This window comes from Pristiophorus japonicus, chromosome 5 (genome assembly GCF_044704955.1).
Source record: "Pristiophorus japonicus isolate sPriJap1 chromosome 5, sPriJap1.hap1, whole genome shotgun sequence".
In the NCBI taxonomy this organism is placed as follows: domain Eukaryota; kingdom Metazoa; phylum Chordata; class Chondrichthyes; family Pristiophoridae; genus Pristiophorus; species Pristiophorus japonicus.
Window position 1 is genome coordinate 201,345,801 of NC_091981.1, and position 16,183 is coordinate 201,361,983.

Here is a 16,183-nt window from a genome sequence, read left to right on the forward strand (position 1 = left end):
CTGGCCAAAGCAGATTAGCTGGTCATTTATCTTATTGCTGTTTGTGTGACAATGTGGCAAATTGGCTGCCACACTTCCCTTCAAAAAGTACTTAATTGGGTATGAAACACTTTGGGACATCCTGAGGTTTTGAAAAGTGCTACATATACACAAGTTCTTTCTTTTCTTTCTTAAAAGGTTAACACTAGAATTTAGAGGACTGAACTATAAAGAGCAGCAGTGAACTCTAGGATTTTTCACTCAAAAGAAGTCCAAGGGGAATCTTGGTAGAAAGTTTTTGCGTTTACGGATTTTCAGAACCAGAGGCATATATTTAAGATACGGAAACTAAAGTCAATAGGCAATTCAGAAAAAAAATCATTAGCTAAAGGGTGATCAATACATGGAACAAACTGCCAGTCCTGATGGTTAAACAGGAAACTTTAAGACATTTCAAAGGCAGGTCCCGAGGGTGCCTGATAAGAGAGGTTAAACCTGTATTCTCATTCCTAAAAGAATTGGGGTATAGTCATCAGAGTCAGTCCCTCGGAATCGAGGAGGGCTTGCTTCCACTCCCAAAGTGAGTTCTATGATGGCTGAACAATCCAATACAAGAGCCACAGACCCTGTTACAGGTGGGACACACATTCGTCAAGGGAAGGGCCAGTGGGGCTGGTTTGCCGTGCGCTCCTTCCGCTTGGCCTCTTCATGCTCTTTGCGTTGAGACACGAAGAGCTCAACGCCCTCCCAGATGGACGTTCTCCACCTCGGGCGGTCTGCGGCCAGGGTCTCCCAGGTGTCAGTGGTGATGTCGCACTTTACCAGGGAGGCTTTGAGGGTGTCCTTATAACGTTTCCGCTGTCCTCCTTTGGCTCGTTTACCATGAAGGAGCTCCGCATAAAGTATTTGCTTAGGGAGTCTCGTATCTGGCATGCGTACTATGTGGCCTGCCTAGTGAAGCTGATCAAGTGTGGTCAGTGCTTCAATACTGGGGATGTTAGCCTGGTCAAGGACACTGATATTGGTTGCCTGTCCTCCCAGGGGATTTGCAAGATCTTGCGGAGACATCGTTGGTGATATATCTCCAGCGACTTGAGGGCCAGGTCTAAGATCACCCCAACCTCTGTCGTTGAGCTGCAGTATGCAGACAACGCCAGCGTCTGTGCACATTCAGAGACTGAACTCCAGGATATAGTCAATGTATTCACTGAGGCATATGAAAGCATGGACCTTACGCTTAACATCCGTAAGACAAAGGTCCTCCGCCAGCCTGTCACCGCCGCACAGCACTGCCCTCCAATCATCAAGATCCATGGCGCGGCCCTGGACAACGTGGACCATTTCCCTCGGGAGCCTCTTTTCAACAAAGGCAGACACTGATGCGGAGATTCAGCATCGCCTCCAGTGCGTTGGCACAGCCTTCAGCCGTCTGAGGAAAAGAGTGTTTGAAGACCAGGCCCTCAAATCTACCACCAAACTCATGGTCTACAGGGCTGTAGTAATACCTGCCCTCCTGTATGAATCTGAGGCATGGACAATGTATAGAAGACACCTCAAATCGCTGGAGATATATCACCAACGATGATCCTGGGGTATAGTACATCACTCCAAATGGTCATGGGTTAGGGTTCAGAATTTTAAAATTAAAATCATGGGTATGCAAAAGAGGAAAAGGCCTACCCTTTAATAGAACTGGTAATGTACTCCTAGAAAGATTTTAAAAAAATATTCTGTACATGATTTCCAATTGAAAAGTTTTATGTGGAAAATTTTTTTGCTTTATCCAATGGGAAAATCAATTATTTGCCTTTAACAAACAGTTTAAAAAAAATGATCAACAATAACTGGCCATTTAGAGTGCGCCACAACTTCCTGTTTGTGAGCTTGCCCCACCTGTCCATTAGACGGAGCAGAAAGCAGCCCTGTGGGACTTATAGTCTACAGCAGGGGAGGGCAATTATTTGGGCTAGAGGGTCACTTCATTTGGGGACTTGTTAAGAACATCATAGCACAAGAAATAGGAGAAGGAGTAGGCCATTCGGCCCCTCCAGCCTGCTCCGCCATGGCTGATCTTCTACCTCAACTCCGCTTTCCTGCACTATCCCCCAGAGCTGTTGAGGGGTGCACACATAAAATGAATTGTTTTAACAGCTACCATTAAAATTTGTTATGACATTTATTGTATAAAGAACCCTTTATGTCATTTCCACATTCAATAAAAACTTATTAACACCTAGAGAGAAGCTATTGTTAGTCACATGTGCCTTGGGACAGTTTACTACATTAAAGGTGCTATATAAATAAGAGTTGTTGTTGTAGCTTCAGCTGGATACAATGATAACCCAACTACAGCATGGACTACAACATGTAACCCCAGGCAGTCTGCCATTTCCAGTATCCTTACGATTCACTTTTTAAGCTTTGTGTCTTTTGTTGTCCGTTTGTAATAATTGAGCTCACCTGGCCTGTGAGAACTGCCTGAATCAGACTATTTTGTAGAAATTAGGGTTTTGACTTACTTCCTGAATCCAGAAATGCCTAAATCACAGAATATTTTAGAAAAATGCCAATTTGAGGTGAGGTGAAGAGAGGGGGAGGATGCATAACTAAATTCTTACAAACCCAGCCTCTTGTCCCAAACATCCTATCCTCTTGTTTACGGAGAGCAATAGCACAGAAGATTCTCTTCCTTATTAAACACATGACTTCTCATGGACAATACCACCAGAGATATAAACAGTATATAAACAGTCTTGTCTTGTGTATAGTGCACAGCACAGTGTGCGCATGTCCCTAGCACAAATAATACAACAGTTTTATGAGCGGCTCAAATTTCCCACGAAGCAGGTCATAAAACATCACTTTCTTCCGTTTAATTCATTGGTTCTTACACCTTTTAAACATCAATTTGCCTAAATCTTGGAATCCACACCCCTGTCCACATTTCGCGGAGAATATATGCGATTCGAGATTTAAGCATTCCATTCCAAACCACTGCGTGAACTAGATTGAATCAATTGGTGGGCTGGATACTGCCCACAGGCTGTATTTTGCCCACCAATAGTCTAGAGTTATGTACAGGAACGAATGTATTCTGGAAATTGTAGCACTCGTGAAACATGCAGGGTGTATTCTTAGAGCTGTATTTGATTGAACCTCTTCACTCAGGGACCTGAGAAAGGCAGAACTCAAGCTCTAAAAGATCCAGTAAAGGGAACATTTTTGGAATGTATTTTCAGCATATAGTAGCTGATTTGTGTATTTTAAATAAAATGAGCGTTATCTTATTCAGTTTAGTATTAATCTAGGTTGTAAATTAAAAATGGCAGGTGGAATCACGGGGGGGGGGGGGGGGAAGGGGGTGAATAAAAGCAGTGATGCATTTCAAATAGTTGCTTTTCAGTGGATTTTTGCTGATCTATATTTCAGCAAATCAGCATGCTTAAGTTGTTTATTTGAGTCAAGGAGACATTTAATTTTTTGAGATAGATTGAATATGATGAGCGAGGCTGTTGCAAATGTTTCCTTTTCCCTCCCTCAGGAGAATAATGATTTTGGGGGGGGGGGGGGCAGCTGAGAAGAGAAAGGACAAAAATTTTGAATTTACTACCACTCGTTACCAGCTTCTCCACAAATTTCTTGCTGCCCTCAGGGAACATCTTGTAACGTTGTCCAATAGAAATTGCTAACTAGCCACGTGGGTGGCTATGAAACACCATTTTAGCCATATGCGTTAATTTTTGTAGAAAATGCCGTACATACTTCATACAATACAGATAAAATATACTTCACGTCTATATTTACATCTACAAATCAGTAACCAAGGAAGTAAAGCTGTCACAATGATCAAAAAACACAAGCACACTTTGGTTTTTGTCTTACCAGTTTACCAACAAACACAAAAAAGGACATATATACACCATGCCAATGAACATTCAGATCACATGCCCAACGGCTATGTATTTTACTCAATTTTTATTTACTCATCAGAAATGCAATTAGCCACATGTGAATAGTGGCTTAAGTAGTAGTGGACAACACTAATCTAAATAGCAGGCCACATCCTATTACTGTGTGGCACACTATTAGCGCACCATTGAGCTGTATTAACAAACTTCTTTGCACTTCAATAATTTAAATATTGTATACAGAACACATGCAATAATGTTTTAGAAAGAGACTCATTTAATGGAAAATCACCAGCATCTGTGAAGATCAAAACTCCTTGCAGTTTTTTCTTTACTAAATACAAATATAGCTGCTCATGTTATGCTGATAAGCAGATGCACTCTCATAGTCCCTTGTGAATATTGCAATAGGGAGCAAATAGACAACCAAGTTCAAAATTCATTTCTGATTTCAGTTTTTTTTTAAAGTAACCGGTCACTCAATTAAAGGTTGGAAATAGATTTTTTTTCAATTAAGCTTTAAGCTATCCGGTAACATTTAGATTACAACTGGTTGAATTGAGGAAGGAGCATGTTACAGCATTGTTTTAAGAATAGAGAACATTTGACTGCAAAAAAATCTCTACTATTCCATTAGAAAGCACCAAACACATAGCTAAGGCACTACATATTTTTTTTAAATGAGGGCAAAGAACACTTTGTTTTTTTTTAAAAAAAACAGTAAAGGATAAAATTGCTCTGGAACAAGCACCATGAATGATAATCATAATACACCCAGGCTGTTGTTTTGATGCGAGCGGTTTCTATTCCAGAATTTGCTATCATTTTCATTAGATTGCTGATCTTACTTCAATCCCATAGGCTGTATCATATACAACCAGGGACTTGAAATTTTGGACATTTAGTTAGAAAGGTGTATTAAGTCATTCTAAATGAATTCTGCAACTTTTGCTTACTATTAACAGATCTTGAGTGCCCCTTTTATATTACAGATTTCCCTTTGACTTGGTTTTTTTAATATCCTGGGGTTATTCGTGCTTTAGAATCTATCTCATTTGCATTGTGCGGTAGATTTCATAGGCCTGCCAAAAACACAAAAACAAAACGGCAGTCATGATTTTACTTTCTGGCTGCTGGATCTTCTGTGAGGGCTGGGGAGAACATCTCTAGAGGCCAGCACTTTGAAAACTGCTTTGCTGGTGTTTACAGGCAGACAGAGTACTCAGCCTATCTGTGACCTGAAATAGCAACCATTCACATTTGTCACCACCTGGAGAAGAGCAGACAAACAGCAATATTTGAAATGGTTCACCATTCCTCATCAATACCACCTCATTTACATTACAGCATCAATACGGATATATGCTCTAACATAAATGGGGCACACGTTTATTTTCTTTTGCAAATGTTCATGACTTTCATTATGGATGAGGAGCCCATTTGGCCTGTCGTAATGCATCAATCCAGAATGATGCTAAAGTCCCACCATTGCAGCATCCAGTTGCTCCCTAAATGATTCCAGGATGTGTGTCTCTGGAGTCCTTCCCATGTATTTATCACTGTGTGGAGAACTTCCTGATATCATTCCTAAGTTTAGTGCCTTTGTTTTAGCTTTCTATTCTGTTGTGGGAGGATGTTTTTAATCCATTCTTACCCATGTTTAAAATCTATGTCCCCTGCATTGGGCCTATATTGTTTTGTGGCACCAGGCATAGCATAACATGGTGTTAAGCTACACAGTGTTAGTATTCATGGATGATATCCATATTGTCCCATTTCACTCAGTTTTTCATTCAGTCTTTTGAAAACTCATCTTTTTGGAAACGGAGGGCATGTACCGATGTATTAACAACTGGACCATCGTGAAATGTACTAGTGTTGTATCACCGTGCATTTTTATGAGAAATTCTCTTTTCAAAAATTATGTTCACTCTTTATGCAGGAACCGTATGGTGCTTTTGCACTTAGCATGTTGCTACATTTAGAAAAAATGGCTCAAGCCAATAAGATTTAATAAAGAAAGACTTTGCATTTATAGAATGTCTTTCACAACCTCAGGACATCCCAAAGCACTTCACAGCCAATGAATTACTTTTGAAGTATAGTCACTATTGAAACGCAGGGAAACGCTGCAGCCAATTTGCGCACAAGATCCCACAAACAGTAATTGAATTAATAATCAGACAATGTTTTAGTGGTGTTGTTTGAGAGATGAAGGTTGGCAAGAACATTAGGAGAACTCTCCTACTCTTCTTCCAATAATGCCAAGGGAGCTTTGACATCCACCCAAGGAGTCAGTGGGGCTTTGGTTTAAAGTCTCATCTGAAAGATGGCACCTCCAACTGTACAGTGCTCCCAGAGTATTGCACAGAAGTGTCAGCCTAGATTCTGGCTCAAGTCTCTGGAGTGGGGCATGAACCCATGACCTTCTGACTCAGATGCAAAAGTACTACCACTGAATCATGAATGACTAGTTACTATCCTGGGCACACTTGTAGAATACTCTTAATTCAACACCTCAAATTTCTCCCGCAACTGTCACCAGTAACATTTTACCCTGTGATACAAATCAAATAGCTCCCTCTAAACAAACTGTTGGATGTTTTTCCACAATTCAAGAGAACATTAGTATCATAATTTCATATGTCAATATTACATTTATTGAAACTCTAGGAAAAATGGCTACAATATAGGCAAATATTTACACACACAATTAAGCTTTAATGAAATCCAAGTGCCAACACTATGAGCTGATTCATCTGGTTTCATCAGTTGTATGGTCAAGCGAGAAGTGTCACAACATTTGATTAAAACAAAGTAACCATCGCTAAGATACATCAGGGGGGAATTTTAAACTCAAAAAACAGGCCGGTTTGGGTCAGGTGGGAGGTTAAAGTTAGACATCTGAATCCCGATCCTAAGCTGCCTCCAACCCGCCCACTTTCAGTTAACGGTGGGTGGGGGGCAACTTGCTCTTTTGAAGGTGGATTGGCACTTTAAATATTATAATGAGGCTCCGTGTCTCAGTTTGAAGCACAATTTTAAATGTAACTCTAGGCAGCCGGGGTTCCAGGACCTCGGGAAGCCTGGCAGCTAAAAGGCAAGGTCAGCTGGATCCAGGAGATAAGTGCCACTTACCTGCTAGATCCAGTTTACCTGACTCACCAACTCAGATTAGATATCACCACGCCCCCCCACCCCCCTGGATTCCTGGCCTTTGAAACCACACACCCCTCCCCCACATTTTCCAATCTCCCCCCATTCCAGCCGTCCCACCACCCCCCTCCGCTCCCCGGATGTGGCGCAAGCCTACCCGCCTGACATTCAGCCAACCTCTCAATCTGGCTGGCTGCAGGCAGCAAACAGAGAAAGAAAATGTTAATTAGGCTTGAGGGAAACCAGTTCTCCCAGGTTTCCTGACTACATTCCATCCAGCCCCCCCATCCCCACCATTTTGGTCCTTTGGGAGATTCATGTGCACCCTGTAAATTGTGGCGACACAACTGGAATACATTGTTGATATTTGGTGGTCCATGGGTCAGTGGCAGTAGTTGAATTACATAGTTCCCAAGTAATGCTTTGCTCCATGCTCAGATGGTTCAGTTTCACTTTTTGGAACACCAAGACCTGTTTTTTTTTAAACTCAAATAAGTGACATGTCAGCTTGAAATCTTAATTTGCAATCCATCCTGTCATTGTAGATACAGGTAATGTGTTGGCAGAAGGGGGGAGGGGGGCAAGCATTTAACTCTTTAAAACAAATATTGGTTGAGGCATACCATGTGGTATTTTATTTGAGTTTGTCTTTAATGTATGGAAGTGATTGTGCCCATCATGCAACTGATGTTGCAACAGTTTAACATATTTACAGACCCCCCCCCCCAAACTAATGCATCAAAGTTTCTGGTTAGCTGTGGGAAATAAACCTCTGGTTTTGTATCTACACTGTGTATACATCTACACACAAACCTCAGCTAAAATAAAAGAAAGCTACTTAAACTTCCAAAAGATATTTGATAAAGTTAAATAGAAATTCACCTCAAAGCTGAGGGAATTCAGGTCAAAACTTGGGTATGGACAAAAAACTGGCTGAAGGGTAGAAAACAACAGGTACTGGTTAGAGGGCTAATGCAAGGCTGGGTGGGAAACACTGAATGGGGCATCCCAAGGGACAGTTTTAGGACCACCACTGCTTCTTATTTATATCAATGACTTGGATTCTGAAACAAAATGCAAAGTGTTTACGTTTGCAAATAATAGTGGAATCAAAGAACTACAGGATGAGCTAAAAATCACACCTTGAGTACTGTGTCTATTTCTGGTTACTGAGAAACACTGGAGGTAGTGCAGAAAAGAGCCACATGGCTGATCTTTAATGTCACAGGTCTAAATTATGAGGAAAGAGACTTGGGGCTGGATTTTCGGTTCTGGTCATTTTGGGGCAATAATGGCAGGACAGGAAATGGTTTGCGTCCTCAGCCACAAAAGCCATCAGTTGGGCCGTGAGTGTGAAGCCATTGCACACCTCTTTTAGGCTGCAGGCTGCCCGCCCAGAAACCATTCCCGCCCCTCTGGGGCGCTAACAGGGGTGGCAGAAGACCGAAAATTTAGCCCTTGGGCTTTTCAGCCTGGCCAGAAGGCATCTGACATGAGATATTATCGAGATATACACAATAATAAATGGCATGGTAAAGGTTATCCGAAATACTACTTTAAATTTAATAATGGAAATATGACAGAGATAGGAGGTTCAAGCTGGCAAAAGGACAGATCATGTAAAGACTGATCAACACTTGGAAGAGACTTGTAGGTAGAGTGGTGGAGGTGAAGACCCAAGAATTGTTTAAGAAACAATTAGATGGGGGAGGGAGAAGAATGTAGGGCTGTTCAGGATGAAAGAATTTAGATGGGCCCAATAGCCTTCCTCATCTGCAAGTGTTTTTTGTGATCTTTGATCAGAACCAAGATGGTTTCCCTTCCTCCCCCCATGTTACCTTCATGTATAAACACGATTTTTCAAAACAATAAACGTATGCAAGATGGCTCTTTTAACTAACAACACTGGACACTTAAAATTGGAATATGTGTGTATATACTTTCGATTTTGGTGCAGAAATCCCACTGCAGTCCTTCGATGGTTGAATAAAAGCAAAAAAAACAACGCGACTACATTTGACGATGCACATCAACGGCACCTCCCAGATTGTGATTTGTGTGTGTTGCAGTAACTTCACACGTGCGGTAAGATTTTCAGTAGCCAGTTTCAACGGCCGATTTTGACGAACAAAATCTATTTAAAAGATATACACAGACACACAGAACCACCTCCCTCCCCCCTGGTATCCCGAGGCGGCCAGCCGGGTGCACCCTGGAGCTGCGGACGGATTAACGTTGGCCCCGCGCGGCGCGGGACGAGCCAAACTGACCGGCTCGCGACCGTGGTTGAGCTTTATTTTCACCTTGGTTCCATTTCTCGGGTTGTCACTGCGCACAGTGCAGGCAGCGGAGAGAAAGACCCGCGTCTCCCCACTCCCTCCCCCTCCAGTGTCGTGTCGGCTCGGCCGCCCGCTTGCCCCGCTCCCCGCCCACCGGGAGAGCTCAGGTACGTTCATCCGTCCCATTAACACTATTAACACGTTTCGGTGTGTTGTTGTTGTTGTCGCCGCCTCCATTACCTTTCCCTGCGCGTCAAAGCAGTCCGCCGCCTGCTGCTGCTCCGCCGCCTCCTCCTCCTCCTCCTGCTGCTGGTGGTGGTGGTCGTGCGCCCCAGCACCGGCGGCCGCGGCCCCGTTGCCTCGATCGTCTGGGTACGGGTTACAGAACGAGCGCTCCTCCATTTCCAGCTCCGATTTGAACCGCTTCGACATCGCCTCTCCCATCACACCCCGGGGCTACGGGGCCTCGCGCGGGACAAACCGAGAGCGGACTATGCGAGCGGACGCTCTCCCTCCCTCCCGCCACCAGCCAGCACTGAGAGCGCGAACCACTGACAGTACCAGAGCCTGAGCCTGAGCCCGGGACGCGGCCCCCGCGCGCTCTCAAACACTTGACAACAATGAAGGTGGGAGGAGGCTGTCTTTGCAGCGGTGCACAGCTCGCCAGTCTGCTCTCAACCTCACTTACTACAAAAGGATCAGCAGCTGTCTCTCTCCCTCCTTTTATTTGTTGCTAATTATGCCGTTCCATAAACGCTCGATAAGTATAAAACTCCACACACATACACGGTGCAAACAATCCAGACCCCCCCCCCCCATTGTTCTACATGGCACTGATTCCTTACCTTTTTAATTACACTTCAGTTCATTTGAGGCAATGTATTCCCACATTGTTTTTAATTAAAACGCGCTGGATATTTGCAAATTAATTAATTCATCGCAACTGTACTGCAACACAGACTACCCTCCAAGTATGTGACGGTGGAACAACTACCGCCCGTCTATTCAGTTTTTTCCTTATTAAATGCAGCATAAACAACTCTTTTTGGGGGGGGGGAAACAAAATAGACATTAGATCAAGTGCCCCCCGATCTGGGGGACACTCCAGACACTTAACTGCCCCTTTTTCTAATAAATGTTTTTTTGTTTTTTTTGTGATTTTTTTGGGGCATTAAAATCATATATTTTACAAGTGCCCCCTATAAAAGGGGAGGGGGACACTAAGAACCCAGCAATTAAAACAAATTAAACTTTAAAACAAATAAAATCAAATTAAAATTTGGTTGCCGCAGCATACACAAGTCGCCACGGGTTTTCACAGCTGATAAATTACTATGTGTTAATAGTTTAATTTTCTCAGTATATACTGTCATTTTTGTTCTCATCAGCAAACAATTTAGCACAACCCGTGCCGATAAAACTCTTTTAATCATTAAAATCACCAACATAAAAGGCCGTCCTTTATTCTACTACATCCACGATTTTATTCTGCTAATCACTAGAAGAATTATAATTTTAAAAAATCAATTGCTGGTTTCTTCAAAATAGGATTATAGTAATCTGCTCTTTCTGATGCTGACAAAAAACAGTCCGCTTTCCAGCACCAGAAACCCGAGCGTCCGTTGCATTGACTGACCAAGCAAACAAACCGTTTCATTTCTATTCAATCTCACATCAGGCACCCTATAGATCACTTAAAAATGACATTGTTCCGTTTTAGAGAACTGATTGAGACACGTGATCTTAAGAAAGATTTCGACAAATTACTTTTATATCTTGTTTTTCTGTTGTAAAATAGACGGGTAAGTGAAGAGGGAGGAGGAGGCTTGGGCAGATTTTCAGAACCATCAAGCTGTCCTGTTCTTCCCAATCTTGTGCAGATTCAGTCATTGCTGGACCACAATTCAGATGAACAGATGGTGCTTTTCTTATTTTCAGTGCATTACTCTCATTTCCATCTAAAGCAATACATTCATGTTTCTATCCGGATTAAATATTTTGCCTTGATTCGTTTTTTTTTCATCCAAGCATAATCATTTGCGTTTTCTGCTACTTTACTCGTAGATGATTCGGAATTGAAAGGTTATTGGGCTGCAGGACCCATCGCAACTGCCCTTGACTGCGGTCCCCACCTGTACACTTTCAGCAGGGGTGAGGAGACCCCAAATTAGGGGGCACTTGATTTAATGTTTATTTTGTCTCCCCCCCAAAAGAGTTGTGGAGTTGTTGCCGGTGTCCACCGGTACGCTCGCGGCCTTCCGCGAGAGGTGGGCGCCGGAGGGACTGGAGTGCATCGTTACCCCTGGAAACCAAATTTTAATTTGATTTTATATGTTTTAAAGTTTAATTTGTTTTAATTGCCAGTGTTAGTGTCCCCCTCCCCTTTTATAGGGGGCACTTGTAAAATATATCATTTTAATGCCCCAAAAAATCACCAAAAAAACCAAAAAAAATAAATAAAAAAAGAGGGTAGTTAAAAGTGTCTGGAGTGTCCCCCAGATCGGGGGGGGGGGGGGCACTTGATCTAATGTTTATTTTGTTTACTCTAAAAGAGTTGAGGAGAACGTTGGCCAAATGTTTCCCTCTTTAGCAGCACCGAGGTTAATTGAAGTCCTAATCTGTCCCAGATGAACAATGAATTTAACAGACAAGTCATTAAACTTGGACTTTATGGGTATGTATGTTCAGTGTCACATCAGTTGTCCATTTAACCATTTAGTCATTGGGGTCTTCCAAATAATTTAAGGCAAAACCATTGTTTGCATTTTTTAATAAATATTTTACTAGCTGCTGGACTGTCTGCAATTGAATTAACTGCAGGTATTACTGGTGCTATTGTTATATGACTAGATTGCCATAAACCAAGAACCACCATAGTAGTATAACATCAATTTGTATTAATTCATTTTGATTTAGTCCCCTAACACCAGTTCGAATGTCTGATTGTACATTCACATATTGGTTCAAGTCTAACAATAGATTAACCTTACTGGCAACAGTCTGATCTGTCCTTGGCCTGTAGACTTGCACCACAAAATAGATTTGGTGAAAGGTGAAAAAGGCACTAAATAGGTGCTATGCTAAAAGGACAGGCTTGTTTGAAAGTCTGGTTTTAGCATGCACTTTTGATCCTAATTGCAGATTATTATAATTTGAACTTTCCTGGAGGTGCTAAAACGGACACCTGCAGGTTTAGCACTCAAACCCTGATTAGACACAATTTTTGTGGTGCAGTATTTGTGGGCTCCACTCACCCGCTTCAACTGAAGGTGTGGAGTGTGATGGTTCAGGGAGTGAGCAAATGGGCGCACAGGTTCTCAGACACAGCACTGGAGGTCCTGGTGGCAGAAGTCCAGAGGAGGAGGGATGTTCTGTTCCCACAGGGGGGAAACCAAGTCCACCTCGGTATCTTGTCCCTCCTGCAGCAATGGTGCTGCTCTGCTCTGCCCTGCCCTGCCCTGCCTCATGTCCTCCTGCATAGCAGGGGGACCCCTAGCAAGATCCCAATGACCAAGCACTCCCTTTCTCCCGGTATAAGGTATCCAATAAGATAGTGTAGCACAGCACTTACTCTTTATAGGTGGAGTCCTCAGAAAATAAATGTTGATAGAGTGTTGGTGAAGTCTTGACAAAGCGTCCCAGAAAGTTTCCCGATGTGTTTCAAAAGCCCTCTTCAAACCTCTAGCGGCAAGTGAACAGCAAAAGGTGATGTACCTTTTCAGTAACGCTCAAAATCCTCTGCAACAACTTGTTTACTCCCAATTAGCTGGTCGCTGTTAGGAGAAGGTGTTAATGTCTTGTGCAATTCACCAAAATGCTATGCAGCCTCCTTAATGAGCATAGGAACATAGGAGGCAATTTAATTGTGAGTCAGCCCCTTAACGATCCTCCAGGTTCCTAGTGCAAGCTTCAACTCCCTTAGGTAGCATCTTGTGCTAAACGCAGATTAAACCTGCGTTTCAGCTTAAGCCCCCAGCTTGCCCACCTCTTTAGCGCCTAAAGTATCCGCAGAAAATCACCCCAACGTGTCCTTAAGGTTATTGTGATTGTTAAGGCTTTGAATGTTATCTGTATACTGAATCATATTGATGAGATTTCATTGCTGATCCTCCGATTAAATATATTCGTGCTGTTTACAGATCATCCATGTTCTATTTGAATGGTGGAACAGGCTTGAGGGGCTCCTGTTCCGATGTCCCTTTGGACATGCTCCTTTCCTTATTTTACCATTCCTATTCTTGGTTACATATAAGCAAGAAGGAGAAAAAAGGCATTAGCAAGGAAAGAGTATTGATTTATGTCACTGACTATATTAATTACTTATTCTTTGACATTGAAGTGGAGTTAAAGATCCATATAATAGAATCGCTTATTCCATATCTTCTATGATGTCTTCTTACAATTGCTTCTCAAATGTCCAAGTATATGTCACATCAAAATTTGAATTAATCTTGAAATAAATATAAGAAAGCACTCAGATAATGATACTAAGTGATTTTAGATCTAAAATGGGCTTGCCATAAATACAGACAAATCAAGATCTCGGTGACTAATCTGACAAAAGTTGTAAAACTACATATCAGGGAGTTAAAAATATACACTCTTAAATCAGTCAGAAAAATATTGCAGTGAGAAGTATTAGTTCTTAGAATAAGTAATTAATGCTATAGCTTCTCCAGATACATAGGGAACACACTATTCTTTTTATATTCTATTTCAACTACACCTTTCTTTCTCTACTATAATGTTCCAGGACACTGAAAGACTGCCCCTCCTTCTCTTCACTCATGGTTGCCAATTAAACCTTGTCACAGCTTGTAAGTCAGTATTTTGTTAATGTTTACAAAGCAAAGCAATCTTCCCATCTCGAGAATCTTCTGATTATCTCATTTTCTTCTTATTTTCTATAATTTTGGGGATGTACCATATAAGAATACAGCCATAAAACTAATACCATAGCTCTTAATCTTTGTCTTATGCTATTCTTACTCATGATACTTAAAGACTACTGCCAATTTTTTTAATAACCTAGTTCATATTTTCCCAACTGACTTTCAGTTCTTTCGTCAGAGATCGATTACAAGGGATTTGGCTGGTAGAGAAATTAAGTGATCTCCATTTTCGAATCATTGCTTTTGAATGAAATTACAGTATACTCCATATAACATGGGCGTGTCCACGATTCAATATGTTGTGTCAGCTGTGACTCCGTGGGTAGCACACTTGCCTCTGAGTCGGAAGGTTGTGGGTTCAAGTCCCACTCCAGGAACTTGAGCACAAATCTAGGCTGACACTCCAGTGGAGTGCTGATGGAGTGCTGCACTGTTGGAGGTGCCGTCTTTTGGATGGGACGTTAAACTGATGCCCTGTCCGCCCTCTCAGGTGGACGTAAAAGATCTATTTCGAAGAAGAGCAGGGGAATTATCCACGGTGTTTTGGCCAATATTTATCCCTCAATCAACTTAACAAAAACAGATTATCTGGTCATGATCACATTGTTGTTTATGGGAGTTTGCTGTGTGCACGTTAGCTGCCGCGTTTCTCACATTACAACAGTGACTGCACTCCAAAAGTACTTTAATGGCTGTAAAGCGCTTTGAGACATCCGGTGGTCGTGAAAGGTGCTATATAAATCCAAGTCTTTCAATCAGAAAATGTATTTAAGACGCCTTTTCTTCAACAGAATTTTCAGACAGAACCACAAGGTCTTCCTGAGGTTCATACGCAATGTAAGAGCTCTGCTTTTTTATGATTCAGAGTGGTTTAGGGAAGATAATATAACTTGGTGCTGCCTGTTTCCACCATTCTCAAAATCATACCAAACTAGTATAACTGCAAATTAAAGAGAAACTTACGGGATCCTCAAAATATGATGCAGTTTGTTACCCATGCAAGTACAGCGTAGTACAGAGGAAAGCGTTAAGGAGGATTCTGTTCACACTGAAAAGCGCTCCGTTAATTAGTCTTCCCTGATAACAATACACTTATTAGTGGAGGATGTCAACATAAGTTTCACTTTAATCAGGAATGAAGTCTTCATTTTGTTGCTCTAGTAAGCACCATTCTCAGACACAGGCCAAAAAATTGCCTGCTATAGTGCCAGTTGTTAAGGATGGTTTTGTTGAAAAAATGGTGGTTGTCTCGCTTCCGTCCACTGTCAGCGCGGGACACGGTGGCCGCCATTTTGGTGTGAGCCATGGCGCTGCCATTGCCAGAGCTGGCCTCTCAAGTTTAAATAAACAGATCGTAACGTCAATCGGAGTGCAACGGCTGATTTGATGCCATGACTGCTATTTTGGATGTTGCCACAGACCATAACACCCTGAGCTAAGAAAAACATGTGTATAGCAGCCCTGCAGAGACACGTCAGCGCTTCTTAAAGGGGCACAAACCTCTTTCAGATAAGTTTGGATTTCAGCTTTTGGACTTTTTAAAATATTTTATTGAAGTAGTGGCTTAGTGCAATACATTTTAAACATTGTTAAATTATGTAGGATCAGATTTCCAGCATCCAAAGTATTTTGCCTCTGAAAAGACGACTTGCTCACAGTCCTGGGAGGCATATGGAGATGAAGCAGAGGCAGCAGGGAGTGCTGCTTGAGCTTGCAAGGCTTTGGATGGTAAAGGAAGGCCTCTGAGAAGACAGAAAATGTTGGAAATACTCATCAGGTCAGGCAGCATCTGTGGAGAGAGAAACAGCTAATGTTTCAGGTCAAGATGCTGCCTGAACACCTGAGTATTTCCAGCATTTTCTGCTCTTATTTCAGATTTCCAGCATCCGAAGTATTTTGCCTCTGAAAAGACGACTTGCTCACAGTCCTGGGAGGCATATGGAGATGAAGCAGAGGCAGCAAAGGGGAC

The 16,183-nt window shown here is 42.2% G+C and overlaps 1 protein-coding gene across 2 annotated transcripts in view; it reads right to left on the reverse strand.

Moving 5' to 3' along the window:
* Window positions 1-9,868, reverse strand: part of lancl2 (LanC lantibiotic synthetase component C-like 2 (bacterial)) — a 76,131-nt gene extending 66,263 nt beyond the window's left edge. Inside the window, exon 1 of one of the 2 annotated variants that reach the window (XM_070881224.1) lies at window positions 9,563-9,863. In XM_070881224.1, the coding sequence (XP_070737325.1) occupies window positions 9,563-9,766 (204 nt within the window). In that variant the 5' untranslated portion in view covers window positions 9,767-9,863. Of the gene's footprint in view, window positions 1-9,562 lie in introns of both variants that reach the window. The other variant, XM_070881225.1, reaches the window with a different exon arrangement.
* Between the last annotated feature and the right edge of the window lie 6,315 nt (window positions 9,869-16,183).